The sequence below is a fragment of the Labrus bergylta genome, chromosome 16, assembly GCF_963930695.1.
Source record: "Labrus bergylta chromosome 16, fLabBer1.1, whole genome shotgun sequence".
Lineage (NCBI taxonomy): Eukaryota > Metazoa > Chordata > Actinopteri > Labriformes > Labridae > Labrus > Labrus bergylta.
The window spans coordinates 21,309,576-21,325,969 of NC_089210.1; the positions used below are offsets into that span (position 1 = coordinate 21,309,576).

The window sequence follows — 16,394 nt, forward strand, 5'->3', positions numbered from 1 at the left end:
ACTGCAGCGCTCGTCAATGTCACCTTTCCCTTAAAACCAATCAAAATCAAGAAGGACAGGATATCTGATATCAGCTTTGACCACAACAATGACGGAGGGAGAAACTCATCTGACCTTTTTAAAGGTTCGATTTCAAGATGTAGAGCAGCTGCTGACAGAACATGACAACTTGACATTATTTCATGTTTTCTTGGTGACATTTCCTTGATTAAGGATAATATGAAGCATCATTTTGTCTTTGCACTTCCTGCATAGTAATACAAAATTACATAACATAAACCCCTTCAATTTTGTCTTAAATGCCAAGAAAGCATATTACTTCCAAAGCTGTAACCACAAGCTAACCTGTTTCCTTTGCAGAGCATTTCAGCATGCTTACTTTCAAACAGTAGCAAATTCCAGGTTAGAAACTGGTACTACATCTACAAAGACTCTGCTACAGAATCTAAGGTCAGGAGGGGCTATCCTTACATTTTTGGGCCACATTTGGAAACATTTTTCAATTGACTTGAAGTCGATCCCCCGACAAGTTTAAGGAGCAAAAACGTGAATGTGTTACAGCGAGCTGGACAGGCTATACTGTAGCACAGCTATGTGGGCTCCTATTGGTCCATTGTCCATTGAGTGACTGTTGTGGCAAAAGGCTTTGTATTGTTGGCTGTCATGCGCGTCAGCTGGGCTACCAAAGCTGTTTGGGAAGTTTTAAAAGTCTGTACTGAGTTTCCTAACAATTCATGCGGTTGTTTTGCAGACATTTTCATTCACAACCACAAACGTGAGCCTCATTAGAAAGAAAAGTCTGGATTGACTCTCTGAGGACCCTGAATACCTGTTGAGATGATTCGGTCCGGACTGCAGCTGTGGATTAGCAAACCAGCCAACCCTGTCGTCTACAGCGCCTTGGTACAGGCGTGTGAGCAGAACATGTATTCGGTGCTCAACAGAGAGAAGATTTTTTTTTAAAATCACAGGGCGATGGAAGAGAAATGAAAATTGGATCGCCATCAGAAGTGTGACCTGGTTCGGTGGCTGGTTACGGATGGTCGCACGCTGTTCACTGAGCTAATTATGACCGAACAGAAGGACTTTCTCTGGGAGACACTCCTGTTATACTCCGGAGAATTGATCCAGTTGGAATATCTAGTTCACCATCCCTCGCTGTTTTTTTCACTACTGGCACTCCATACTTCTTTGGAAAGTTTCCAACTTTTACTCTGGCACTTCATCCCACCCCCCTTATTCCGTCTACACACACACACACACACACACTTCTCCTGTCTGGCTGTCTCGTTTTCTCTCAGACATCTCACCATCACTGCTACTAAGAATGTCTCACTGTCACTCTTTTTTGCAGTCACACTTTCTTTCCATCCTCTCGCCTTTGTAGCTGTCTGCTCTCCATCTGACAGCCCGGTATCTCACTCTGTCCACCACTTTCTGTCTTTCCTTCTCCTGCAAAGTGCGTCTCCCTTTGTGTCGGATGAATCAGACAGGCAATTTTGTTCACCTTGGGGAGACCCACACCTGCTCATCTCAGCATCATCAGCACCAAAACTAAAACAAAAGATCAGCATCGGGCAGACCTTGTATTTCCATGTGAGTTCTGCAAACAGTGCCATAAGGAAAAAACTGAATTTTTAGTGTGTGAGACAGCGTGCAGTCATGAAATATGTGAATGAATATGTGCTTGTGAGTGTGTTTGTGTGTGTTTATTGGCTCCCGGCTGTTGTGAGCTATCCCTGGCTGGCATCACAGCACCATATGTCTGTACATGGGGCTGTGCTGACATGCGCCACCGCTGGAGGCCGGCCGGCCGCGTGCAGCACAATGACAGCTTTATGCCTGCATGCCACACATTGCAATAGTCCAGCAAATAGACACATCCTGCAACCCTGCGAGAAGTGAATACTGCTGACTTACAGATGTGAAATAGAACAGGAGTAACAGTTTCTAGCCTGGAATTTTAAATCTAGACCAGAACACTCTGAAACTCTGTATGAGGGGTTATGGACGTTACACAGACTCCAAATGGACCCACAGCTACTAGGAAAGATACACATGAAGCTGAGTAATCACCACAAAGACATCAAATGACCTCCAAAAAATATATACAAAATAAACCAGACAGGCACGAGACAACAACAAAGAGACCAAAATCTCACAAACCGAAGAAATGAAAAGATTTTTAACACAAAAAAACCTCAAATGGGTGAGAAATTAACTCAAAGAAGCCAAAAACCCCAAAGACACAAAGACACCTGCCACACAAAGACACCTGCCAGACACCTGGCTGTGTGTTACACAGCCACACAATACAAACACAAAGAGAACCACATCTACAAAGACACAAGATAGAAGATGCAAAACCACTAAGGTGCTCAAATGTATTACAAATAACACACAAAAAATGATGATGTCAAATGATTCAAAACCTCAAAGAGACACAAAACTATCCTCAAAGAACACAAAAAGATTATAAAGAAGAGTCATAAAAACAGAGCAGAGACGCAAAGACACCCAAAACGTCCAGAGAGAGATGAGAAATAATCGCACACAATAATGACAAACCACAGAGACCCACCACAACTACAAAGAAAGCGACAAAACGGGAGGGCAAACTACAAAAATGAAATACAGACCCAAGAAAAAACAGACTGCAAACTGATGCAGAACCAGTCAGAGACACAAAACTATCCCAAGGTGACACCACATGAGCACAAGAAGATGCACAATTACCACATATGCAGAAAAAAACATTAAAACTGTCATAAAAAGACACAGACTAGCAACAAAGAGACCACAAAGACACGTACAGTTACTACACTGGGTGATTCATGCAAGCACAAAGACCTACAAGACCTACTCAAAGACACGCTTAATGGTCATCAAAAGATGATTAATGACCACGTACACAAAACATGTACAAGAATTTAAAACACTAAGTGACACAGAAGAGAAACAACAAGACACAAATTGATCAATAAGATGAAACATTTCTAGAATTAACCTAAAGGCAGTCTAAATTTAGCATTAAGTTAAGTTACACTTAATTATCGACAAAAGATGCAAAACAGCTGCAAACAGTCCAGGTGTCTTGTTCCTATGTAGGAGGGGACAGGTGCCTTTAGCATGTCGTGTCCAGGGATCTGTAGGCTGTAGGCTTTCAGACTAAAGTAGCAATAGAACAAATGATTCGATTTCATACTGGATTATTTACATTTGCTTATCTTGCTTATCCTGTACTATTACACTGAATAAGAAATGCATCATTCAATAATTTACAGTTTCCAGAGCATGCACTTCTTTAAAACTGTGTCAACTCCCCCAAAATCCAAATCCCAAACTGTGCTGAACATCTGTAAGTGGAGTAAACGTGCTCCTCGGGCTTGTGTTGCAGTGACACATCTGTGCCAACACGTTCTGAAAACAAACCCAGCAGCTTTGATGAAGTGAATGAGTCAATACATGAATCCATGTCTGATGGAAGGAGACCTGTTGGTTCCACAGTGACACCGGCTCCACTGCTGCTGACGAAGGCTCAGATAAACAAACAGAAAGTCTGCTGGCCACAGCAACACAACATGACACAGAAGCATTTGTCAAACCTTCATGATGATCGTTTCAAGCCTCATTTCCTTCCAATGTAGGTCAATATTTCTATCACAGCAGTTCCTACACATTTAATGAATATCTGGTTTTTTTTTCTAACCATTATCATTCAAGATAGTGAAGTAACTTCATCTCGAGCAGAAAATGCTGATGTAGGGAAGATGTTTGACTGAGGACAGATGAGCTCAATGTTGCTGTTTGTATCAGGCATGAAACTCACTAACATCAAGTCTAACATCAGTGAAATAAAAAGCCTAAATCGATATCTTAACCACAAATATTATTCTAATTATACAATTCTGCACAGACAAACAATATCAGGCTACAGAGGCACATTTCTCCTGACTGTCAGTGCTGAAATAGCCTCAGTTTAGCGATCTGAATGCACAGAATGAATCATACCTTGGTTATCCTCGTCCATGATTGCAGTGTATTGATCAAGATCCCCGTCCAAAGAAAAAGCTGACAAAAACTCCCTTTGGGTGTGAAAAAAGGGTCTGATGAACAGCAAAAAAAAACAAAACGCGTCCTAATTTCCAGGACGCATCTGGTGCACAGGTTGTCTTGCGGGCAAGCGTCTTCTTTTGGGAAATGTTGTGGCCATTTACGCCTCACAGTCGCGAGGACCGACCCTCCGGTTCAAGCAGTCGGTGAGCAGTGTGTATGTGTGTGTGTGTGTGTGTGTGTGTGTGTGTGTGTGTGTGTGTATGTATGTGTGTGTGTGTGTTCGTGTACGTGTGTTAGTCACTGTGGCAGCAGCAGCCGTGTCTTTTCTCCCACTGTGGCCGAGCGTGTTATCGTTATCCCTCCAAATACGCCTTCACTCCACTAGTATCGGGAGAGTAGTTGACACGGCTGCGTCAAGTTGCAGCGAACACAACCGGAAGTATAGTGAACCTTTTTACAATTCTTTCTTCAAAATAAAGGACGAACATTTGTAACAATGCTGTTTTATTTTATTTTGAAATTCATAAAAGGAAGTATTGTGTTATTTTTTTGTTTAACTTGACTGTAGTTGTTAATCCCATCCCAGCTCCACTACATTACCTCTTCTGCGCCCATGTGACTTCAGGCGACACTGATACTATAGCCTACCTATAAAAACAGATCTGTCATTGTTATTGGTTGTGCGGATTGATTTATTGTGCTACTCTACAGCCTTTAAAATAATCAACTAATTAACCTTTACGACTCCCTTTTATGTGGTCATATTTTTTAATGATTTTCAATTGATCTTTCCTTTTTTTATTTTATTAATATTAATCTTTGTATCTATTAGTCCTTCTTCTGATGTCCTGCTCTAATCTTCCTTTATTGCTTTTATGTACAGCCTAGTTCATCCTTTACCTGTTTCAATTTTTTGTGATGTGCAGTCATTTTATAATCTTTAATCTTATTTTTTTTCATTTTGTTACTGCTTCTAATCTTTTATTCCCTTCTTCAATTGTAATTATTGTACTATTGTACAAACACTTAAATGTATGAAGGCCTCTTACTGAGACCTGCCTTTATTTGTCAAAGTGTGCAGCCACACCATGCAGGTAAACAGTAAAAGGGACGGGGCCTTAAATTGGGATGGGATTTTATTTTAAGTTTTACGGTATTATGGAAGTCACAACAGACACTGAGAATTGAGATAATGAAGGCTGATCAAAATGTCAATCATATTCTGAACAGTTTCCATTTGTATAATAGATGTGCATCATGATCAGGACAAGATATATATATATATGTTTTATGAAAGTTTGTATTTTTTACATTATGTACATTGTTTCTGCTTCTTTATTATTTACATTGCTCTTTGGTTCTTAGTATTTTACAAAGCTTACTTTAGTGCTGTGGTATAACAAAGTGGGGGTCATGACCCCCCCGGGGGGTCGCAAGCCACCAAGATGGGATCGTGAGATGCCTTCCAAAAAAGCGAATAGAAATTGTGAATAATTGAAAATGGTATATTATACCCATTATTGTAAAATATACAAAAGTAGTTTAATTTCATATAAAGCCATATCATTAAGTTAAATTACACATAAAGATGAACTCAACAGTGTGTCTGCTCAGTTTTCTATGTCCACTCAGTGATAAAGTCTATACAGAGAAATGACTTGTATTCTGCTTCTAGCCTTTCTTACAATAAATTAATATATCAAATAATTTAATGGTTTTTAGGCATGTGTATTCTTTTGTGAACGTGGCAGTGCACTACGTTATGCCTAAACCTCTTCAGGGGACATGGGGGTGCCCAGTGAGCTGAAAAGTTTGGGAACCCTGCTCTAGGGGAAAGGTACACACATTCTAACATACCTGTACTGTCCTTTACCTGTGCAACAACATACAGAAACCGTTTTTATGTGGGAATTGGACTTGTAATGAAGTATTTTTATAGTGGGGTGCCAGTATAAGACGTACCAAGTACATTATTAAAGATAACTACATGCTACTCTCAGATGCAGATGAATACATTTCCACAAACTGCGATTTACCATAAGCTGCTCTGCAACATGAAGATGGACACCGAGGGCTGCTCTTCAGAATTTCTCCCACATCAATCAGAGTTTCATGTTATCGTCTGCAGACCTTTGTAGACCTGTGGCAGTATCACAAAGGCAACACCTTTCAACGATTGACAGAATGGTTTGTGTTTCTTTTGCAAGAGCAGCCTTCATCCATCACAAGTGATGCAGCTAATTCAGCTAAAATAAGAACACAGCTTCCATAGATGATTTAAATAACACATTGCATCAATTATCTCAAAGAATCAACAGATGTAAAATACTGACTTCAGATCAGACTAAGAGGTCTTACATAAGCAGGGGAACCATCAGGTTACACACACACAGAGTGAGACGGAGAGCTTTGCAGAGCTTGTTTCTACAACACACATGGTCTCAATTAAAGCATTCCTGCCTCCGCACCGATGGAGGGGGTCTCACTTCCTGTGTGCATTACTGCAATGGTCAGGCACGAACAGATGTTTGAATGCATTCAGTCATTTGTTTATTCATAGGTGTCTCTTTTAGTACAAATGTTTCATTCCTAGTCCCGTGTCCTAAACAACGCAACATTCTCCAGACATAACACAAACAGCTCAACTCACACTGTTTCTCAGAGTGAGGTTAAGGCTGTAACTTTATATCATGTGTAGGTAGCAAAAGAAGCAAATCCTTTGAACTCATTTTTTGTATTCATTAAAAATTAACTGATAATTCCTGTAGACATCAACCCCCAAAAACGGATCAACTAACCTTTATTAGTTCCAGGCATGTTTGATAATGAAGTGCCTGCTCAAATACCAACAAAAAAAAAGGACAACGTCAAAGGATGAGCAGACGCAGAGAGACTCAAATGAATCATTTTCTGCAAGTTCACATCAGCAGGCCCAAAGAATTATTACACAATCCACTGAACCTCCTCGATCCGGCACGATCCAGTCGAGAGCGAGAGACTCACAGCGAGATCCTGAAGTGACACCTGAAAAAACTGGTCCAGGATGATGGGGGGTGTACGAGTTCTTTGTATATGAGCTATGGCTGGATATTTGGGTACGTGCATGAAGCCTGTGCTTGTTTTCTTTGCACTCTGGCAAAGAGTGTGGGCTGTGAAGAGCTAACCATTTGTTTTTACAAGCTTAATCCTGGAGATGTGTGTGGGGGGGGAAACAAGGCAAAAAGTCAGCAAAGATGTGTGGATTGTTGTAGTTTTTGGTAAGCTTTAATCTGGTGATCACTGAGAAGAAGAAAACTGGGGGGAAAAAAACAGTCTTTAATGAGAGGAAACCTGTATAAATAAATGGACAACACAACAGCTCCCCACAAGTGAAGCGAAAACATTTGGAGCTCACTCTAGTGGCTGGCTGCAGGATCATTCATAAGCTCCACCTTCTCCATGTTAACAGATGGGACTAGGGTCAAACTTTAAAATAAAGCAATTCACTTCAAACATTTTTTCCTAAGACATGGTTTCCATCAGCAGAGTAAGTTTCAATCATGCTGACTAAACACACACAAATATTGCAATGTCAAAAATACATACGTCTTTAACCACGACAAGCTTGGCAACATTCGGCTGAAAGTCACCAGCTTACACAGTCACTCTATTAACCATAACACCGGTTAACGTTGACAGATTAACAATATTAACTGATGCTATTAAAGTTAACGTCTTTGTTAACAGATTAATGCTCAATGTAGTTAAAGTTTTGATGAACTGTGCCCACCTCTGCTTTATATGCAGTCAGTGGGGGAACCCAGCTTAAAGCCCCTCCTTTTTAGATCCCCTTGCATAGTCTCTGTAACTCCAATCACAGTTATGAGTTATTACATAGTCAGTGGATTGATGCAAAGTGTTAATTAAAATATTTATTAAAGAGCGAGTGCTGATTTAAATATTCTCTGTGCTACATGTGGAAAATAGGTCATATGCATAATGTCTGCGATGGTTTTGGAATATGTTTAGACAAATAAAGTGTCGCTGTCTGTTTTTGTCAGTGCTGGACCTCATCGAGCAGAACAAAACTCGTGGAAAGTCTGAGTAGCTTACATTAAAAGCAATTAGATTCCTGACTCTGTCTCTCTGGCAAACACAAACACACTCAGCGCGCTGTACTCCACATACATGTCATGCTAATGTGTTTATGAGTCATAAGAGAAACCCCTCAGTGTGGCCCAGATATCCTCAGGGATGAGAGAGGAATGTAAGCGTGCAGAATTTAACACTTTAAAAACATCTAAATATAAGTTTAAGGCTGTTGTTTTAGGCCAACCGGGGCTCTTTCACATAAAAACCACACATAAGTGGCCACAAATTGCTCACAAAGTGAAAGTCTGTGGCTTGAAGTGAACACGTGTGGGGGGGTTTCAGGCTGTCTGACTCCCAGACTCTCGTGCCGATGAGGGTGCTCACCCTCGGGGAGGCGTATGTCTGGCAGATTAGGCCGACCATCATGGGAAACGTCTGCGGTTCTCCTCCTGACCGACTTCACGTGACCTGATTGAGCAGTCAAACCACTTTTTATGCTCCAGTCACCACGGCGATGCCCACAGGGAGATCACCTCCTCTCTGTTACACTGCTGACCCCCCAACAATTAGACACACACAGACACTAAGCAGCCCCCCCATGCCCCTATGAAAACCCCCATTTCTCTAACTCCATTTCTACAAAATCACGTGCATGCAGAGTTTACAGTCGGGGGAGGAACTTGTGGTTGAACTCTAAATTGTAGCAGCTTGTAGAAGTCAATAAGTTGAAGCATAGAACAAAATGCACAGAAAAATTCAGCGCTGAAATATTTTGATTTTGTGGAACAGGGGTCGCGATTGCTCAGCGGTAGAGTCGGCTGCCTCTCAACTGGAAGGTTGTGGTTTTGAGCCCCAGCTCCTGCAGCAACCTGTCCCATGTGTACTTGGGCAATACACTTATGTTTAACCTGCTAGCAAGCTAAACAGAGATTATGAACATTGTTAACTTTATACCTGTTTACATCAAAGTGTTATTGGGAGCATGCTAGCTTTTAGTGTAGATCATAGCAGTGCATTCATGCAGCTTTGCAGGCTGCTACAGTCAACAGTTTTAGCATGATAGCTAACTGTACGAGAGATATTGTGCTGATTTTAAGAGATTTTGGAGTTTCCTGTTCCTTTTCTTTTTTTTGTGTTAATATCTCAAATCACAGCCTAAACTGTCCCAAACCGAAGGATGTCCGTCCTGTTGTGAAAGGTGAATGGGTTAACCTTTGGGTGATGGCGTGTTCGGTGACAGGGGGTCACAGGAAGCAGAGGGCAGCAGGATTTCCTTTTTCCCTCCACATCGGTTTAATATGCAGCTTTGCATTTTCACAACTTCTTTCCTGCCACCATCCGATCGAAAGGGCAAGGTTGAGCTAATTTAGTGGATCCAAGGACACATATGAGTAGAGTCTTTATTTGGACTCCGTCTGCTGAGCACAAAGACAGCAGTGTGTAACTGAGAACTTGTGTGAGAGGCGGTGTGTGTGTCCCAACATTTAAAGTACAATCCTCTCAGACCTGCCGGGGTTACATAACGAGCTGTAAAGGTTACTCTGAAGAATTTTGATCCTAACTAAAGGTTTTAAATCCCAAACGCTCAAATGTGGGGTGAACTCCAGTCCACCAATTCAGATCACCAAGGGAGTCTTTAACAGAGAGATTGTGTGATCAGGATATGATCGCACACAGAAAGGTCAGTGCAACATGCTGGGTGACACTTTATAAGATAAAGACAGAAAGCATCACTAGCTGACCTGCGTCCTCTTTATTATCTGTAATATATGGAAATAAGCTGCTCGGTCCGATACAGTCCACAGTTTAGAGACAAAATGGACCAATTGTTACACATTTACGGGACATAATTGCAATTTTATAACAAAGATTGTAAGCTTTTATGTATTTCTCTGTAATGTTTAATTAAAAAGATGGATTTTTTTTTACTGATTTATGATGCTGTGCACAATTTAAAAGTGCACTTTTCCAACAAAATACTGCAGGGATGTAAATTCAAAGTGTGAATTATAGGAACGCAACAACGTTCCACTAACACCTCTGTCAAACTGGTGCATATTTGAATTCTCTTTTGCTTGTATGACCTATTTTAGCACCCCAATACGACTACAGCAAATACAACACTACAATTCTCCCTCCTCCACATTTCCCCCTCCCTCTCCCTCTCCCGCTTCCTCCTCTTCTCCTCCCCCATCCCCTCACTCCCTCACACTCCTTTGCATCAGTTTTGAGGTCAGCTCATCTCAGCACCTGATCTTAATGCTTTGCATACGCCTCCCGTCCCCTGTTAACAGTATGCCAAACAAAGGTGTTGCTCTGGTCTTTTTCAGAATAACCACACAGACGACCGTAGACGTGCTAAACTCTCCGGCGCCAAAGCTCTCATCCACCAAAACCCTACATGGAGGTTTGAGGGGGATCAGCGTCATTCACAGTTTAAAGACTAATGCATGAGAGCTGAAATCATGTGGATTAATGTTTGATTACATTAGTAATCCATTCTTCACTCATGGACATGGTGTATTAACGTGTTTATTACTTTAGCACTGGCTGTCAATCATGCTGATGTACATCCCATTACAATAAAAAAGCAGTCAGTTGTGATTTAGCAAGCTGTACACATATTATATATAACTGATGAAAATCAATGGCAATATGTTTAATATAAATAAAACTGTTTCGGGTTTTGAATGAATATTTAAGTGATAATGTGAATTTTTATGTTTTTGTAACGCTAACTTAGAAATGTTCATGCCATTTAAGTCGCTTGTAAATAAGTCAATTTAGTTAGTTTGCAAATATGTCCGTTTTTAAAATCACTTTGGGAACTATTGTGCTATAGTTCTTTTTTTAAAGTTTGGAGTATGAGCTGATTCAAAAGTAGACGAAGAAATTTCCTGTTTGGTGGCAAAGCACAAAGCTAAAGACAGACCAACACCTTGACCTGCAGCGCTGGGTAGCCGTTATGAGTCTTAGCCAATGTAAGTTAAATGGCTATGACCATATATAGCAGCAGCCATGGGTTTGAATACAACCTCTGCCCTTTGCTGCATGTCATCATTCACTCTCTCACCCCAACATTTCCCTTTGGCTGTCCTATCCAAAAAAGTGGAAAAAAAATTGAACTGCACCACTGTAGCTCAGCCCAACCTCCACCCCAGCATCCACCTGTTTGCTCCGACTGGCGAGTTTCTAAGATATCATCCTATCACTCCTCAAATTTCTGCATGTGAATTAAACTTTTGAGGAGTGATGAGGTCGGAGCTGAGACACCTAACACAAACTATGATCTGCTGCAATAAATACAGTATATTAAATGATACAAATGTGAGTTGTCTGACTGAACTGATTAAAACTTATTGTCACTGTTTGAAAAGTTACCCTGAAATCTGGACACTGCATCAACAAAATAGATTCAAATTCAAATCTAAAATCAAAAGACCAATCTAGACGTTCCCACACAAATGAGTGATTTAAAGTGAATAAATAATGTGTATGGGAGCCGGTTGTACATTAAGCATACTGCATTGCAGCTTTAATTGAGTCCCTGCCATTTCCATTTTCAGTATTATCGCTCTTTCACACTCAGTCACATAAAACACATGAGAGAGCTGGATGCCAAAGGCTAAAACTCTATAATCTTTACCCCCCCCCGCCCCCCTTTATTCCTGACAGTACAAATGGTGGTTTGGCAAAAACAGAGTAAAGATAACCCGCCTTATCCTTCATCATCTATAGATCTCTCTCTCTCTCTCTTTTTTTTTTTATGCCAGTCCTCTGTGATAACCCTATTAAAATATTTTCCTCTGGCAAATCCTTGAGAAATAAATCCTCTTTTTCCAGAAAAAAAAGGATGGGGGGGGGGGGGGTGCAGGAAGGTTTGACTGTCACATTGGAGAAATACTGTTTCCTTGGCAACCCCTGATGGTTTCACTCTGCAGCCTGGCATCAGAGTGACTGGTTAGGGTAAGTTTTCTGGGGACATTTTGCGCTGAGCGAGGGTGTCAGCAGTTTGAAGAATCAATTTAGAAGAAGAGCACATCCAAAGGAAGGGCCCAATGGGGGCTCCTGGCCTGCATTCACTCATGTTAAATACAGATATGAATCACAGTGGATGTTTAAAATTGATGTAAAAAAAAAAAAAATCATCAACCACATCTTATAGTACAAGATGTGGTTGCCATTTTTTTTTGCAGACATTGGTCATATGAGCAAGAGTCTTTTAGCAAATGATGCAACACTGACATCCTGGCAAGGACAACAGCTGAAGAAGTGTTTGCACAGATGCTGTGACAAAAATTTCAGTTTCACTTGAAGAATTCTCACCTGTATCAGTCTGCCAGCATCTCCCTGAAGAACGGCTCAGGATGTCTGTTTTCAATATGAGAGGGATGGGTCCTGTTCTGTGATACGCTGCCGCCCCCTTGTGGATGGATCCGATACTACAGCACACTCAGGCTTCAACAGAGGAAATTCAGGAGTGGCTGACACATCTGCGTAGTGATTGTGTTTCTCATTAGCTCAGTGAATTGATAAAAAAATAGCGAGAAAAAATAGTTCATAAGACATATCCAAATGCATCCCTTTATGACACATCCACCTGAACAATGTAAGGTGTGACACCTGTTCTGTAAATCAGTGTTGTAGAGTCTTACTGTTGGGGGTTTAACAACCCTCTTTCACTCTGCACTCTGAGGTTTAGGGAGGCACACAATGTGGAGGACCCTCCACACGAACACATAAGTGGAGTGGAAGTGTGAAGGGACTGGAGTGGTTTGAGAAATGCCAAAGATCAAGCCCCAGACCCCAGGTTGGGAACCAATGGTCTAGGGCAGTGGTTTTCAACCAGTGAGTCGGGACCCAAAACTAGGTTGCTGAGATGTTTTTAATGGGTCAGGAATGTGTACATGGAAAAGAAATGTGTCAAAAAGTTTATGAAGCACTTTTTAAACTTTATTCTGTCACGTGTTTTGTACCATCTGAGGTCCAAACAGCACTGTTTGTGATTAAATCAATCTGATTGGTTGGAAAATATGTTACGTTTGGGTCATGATTTCTCATTAAGGAGTTGGTGATTAGTCCTGAGGCTGGACCAGTTGAGAACCACTTCTCCAGGGTGCCCTTCAAGTATGAAAGATGTGATAAAGTGGTCCCTTTAGTTCCCTTGGAGTGAAGAAAATGTGATAAAGTATCTTTAAGGGTGGCCTTTCACTGAAAGAAATATGACATTGCACCAGAGGAGAAAAAATGCCTCAACACCTCCTTTAGATCTTTTACCTTTTAGATAGTCCACCAATGAGAGAGGAGCATTTATGTATTTTTACAGTTCTTCTTTCTAAAACAACTTCAGAAAACCTTCAAAATGATATGTGTTAGTGTAACTACAGTAAGCGAGGGAAACTAGCTGTGAATTTGAAAGGTAGTTTACAAAAGCTAAACAAATCTCTCAACTGTTATATTAAATAAAAATGTAAAAAAAAAAAAAAAAAAAAAAAATGATGAGAATGGTGATTTCATAACTTTAATACTTCCAAAAATTAAATCACTTTGACCCTTAATTCTGTGACTTCAGTACCCTTTACAGACATTTTTCACAGAAGTAAAAACACAAGAAAGATGCATCTACAAACACATTTTTGCCTGTAAAATCTTCTCTGATGAAGCCGCTGAAACACAACAGTGAAATATGAAGTGTGCGTACCAACACAAAGAGGACATGCAGCGACTCCCTGTGAGACCGACAATAACAACAGACTAAATCGCCAGTCGTACTGTTGTGGTAGCCGCACTGCTGTGCTACAAAAAACAATGTACCGCTGACACGGCTAACCCCAACTTCAAGTAAAGTGTCCATGCCACAGAGGACAGAAAACATGCGTGTTTGTGTCATGCGTTTTACAAATGTACCTGTTAAATTAAAGTGAGATGTTTACACGGAGCGCTTCATAAACAAACATATGTCACACTGAGGAACATCTACAAAGCTACACGGTGACAATCCTCTGTTTCCAGGATCAACACCGTGCCAAAGTCCTCGAAAGCCAGAGACAAAAAGGGTGTGTGAAAATCCATCCTTCATCAGACCCTCTCTTCCTGGTCACAACACCAGGCTCTTGAATCTCAGGTGGCGATCCAGACAGGTGAGGTCGAGGCCCTGTCTCACCCATCACTGCTCACCGTGGCTCACTTTTGCAGACATCACTGCAAAGGCACTGGGTTCAGGTGACGACCGCAGGAAGCGACAACCAAGCCTCGTCACTTCATTGCATCGTTAAACACCTGCTCTGAGAAACAAGCCTCCTCCTCCTGCACATCGCTGTGCAGTGTCAGACTGAGGTGTGAAACATGGCAGTGCTCACAGTTTATCGATTCTCGGTCCAAACGCTGGAGTTGAAGATTCAGTGGATTTCTATGTGCACCTGTGAAAACAAGAGGAAGCAGTCAGGCAACACATTACTGCAAAGTGATGGGGTTGGGAACCGGAGGGTCGCATGTTCAAGTCCAGATGCGGACCAATAATATGGAAGTTGTTCTGGTAGCTGGAGAGTCGCCAGAGCACTTCCCGAGTACTAACGAGGTGCTCTTGAGCAGTGGCTCTCAACTGGGGGGTTGCTGAGCTGTTTTCAGTGGGTCGTGAGTGTGTGCCTGGAAAAAACCTGGTCTCAAACAGTCTGTGAAGCACCTTTTTTAAGCGTGTTAGTTTTGTTTAGTTTCTTTCTTCCGTCAGATGTTTTGAACCGTCTGAGGTACAAAACATTTGACAGAAGATGCAAAAACGGCCCAGTTTTTCCATTAAATCATTCTGATTGGATGAAAAAATAATCAAAATTTAGGTCGCGATTTTTTCATGAGGAGTTGGTGGTGGGTCCTGAGGCTAGACGAGTTGAGAACCACTGCTCTTGAGCAAGGCACTAAACCCCCAACCGCTCTGCTGCGCTCCCTGCGCTGCAGTGTGCAGCTGCCCCACTCTGACATCTCTCCACAGGTCCTGTTTGTGCATGTGTGTGAGAAGCATGTGTCTCAATAACAGAGTGTAAAAGCGGAATTTCCCTTGGGAATTCATTAAGTACATTAAATAAAATTAAAAAAAACGTACACACATCATAATTGAAAAATGAAAAATGATAATAGATCAAATAATCCAGGCAATGCTTGAGTCAAAAATAGTGTATCTGATCTCTGCTTTAGACAAACAGTAGGCTGTAAACTGCTGTTTACTGATATTTTAAAGACCGGTCAAATATGTGGCAGATTAATACATGATAATAAAATAACATGGTTGTTGTCCTGATTGCTTTAAATACAGACTGGGTCTAATACTTAGTAAAGTAGCCCTTGTTTAGAAGAAAATGTTAAAAACACCTGTTAGCACAAGTAAATAAAAGAACAAAACAACACATGCTGCCAGATGTTGGTTGATTGACATCTGCTGAGCATTAACATGAAGGTTATACTGATAATATTAGTTTACCTTTAGTGAATAAACAAAAAGATCGACACATGAAAAGCTTTCAGACAGCATCATGTTTGAACCAGCTCTGCATTAATGGCCTTTTGTCATCAGCTGTTCGCTACGAGATTTTCCACATCTGGTAACATGGACACTGAACTAGTAGCCTCCCTTGTTCACGTTTGAATGAATAAATACATTTACCTGTAATCTGACATTGAACATCATCGACGCGACAAGGTAGATGTAGGGGAATCTGATTCGCAGTCGCCATGCGAGATCAAAAAATATCAACAAAGTCCTCGTCAAGCCTTTAGAAAACACCCCGTAAGTCCGACCAGCTGAGCCCGAAAACCGGAGCACTAAATAAGACAGACCCGCCATACAGGCGGAGGCTGCCCCGCTGGATCGTACGGTCACTCGGTCAGAAAGAGCGGAGAACCGACGAGGAGAGACAGTCCATGTTTCTACCGCTGCCTGACACCGAGCTCCATTTTTCACTTCTCTGCTGGATGTGTTGGCAGAGCTGCTCCACCCCGAAAGCTTCTCCACCGACTCCTGTTTCGATCGTCAGCGGGAGGACACATTAGGATGTGACACACCCGGAAGTTCAAAGCGGATCGACTGACTTCTGTTTTTTCGTTCATTATTCAGCATTTTCAATAAACAGGAAATTAAACTGCGAGCGGCATATAGATTAAACAAAATATATATAAAGGCACCAAACAGACAAGAAACCAACAATACAAAAATATATAATAACTTAGGCTGTATCAAAATCTAATTAATTTAAATTAAATTGGGGGCAATTAATTAA

General features: G+C 41.2%; 1 protein-coding gene across 1 annotated transcript in view; it reads right to left on the reverse strand.

Annotated features, from left to right (window-relative positions):
- Window positions 1–4,454, reverse strand: part of cyth3b (cytohesin 3b) — a 40,314-nt gene extending 35,860 nt beyond the window's left edge. Inside the window, exon 1 of the mRNA XM_020636305.3 lies at window positions 4,012–4,454. Within this exon, the coding sequence (XP_020491961.1) occupies window positions 4,012–4,030 (19 nt within the window). The 5' untranslated portion in view covers window positions 4,031–4,454. The remainder of the gene's footprint in view (window positions 1–4,011) is intronic.
- Window positions 4,455–16,394: the final 11,940 nt, after the last annotated feature.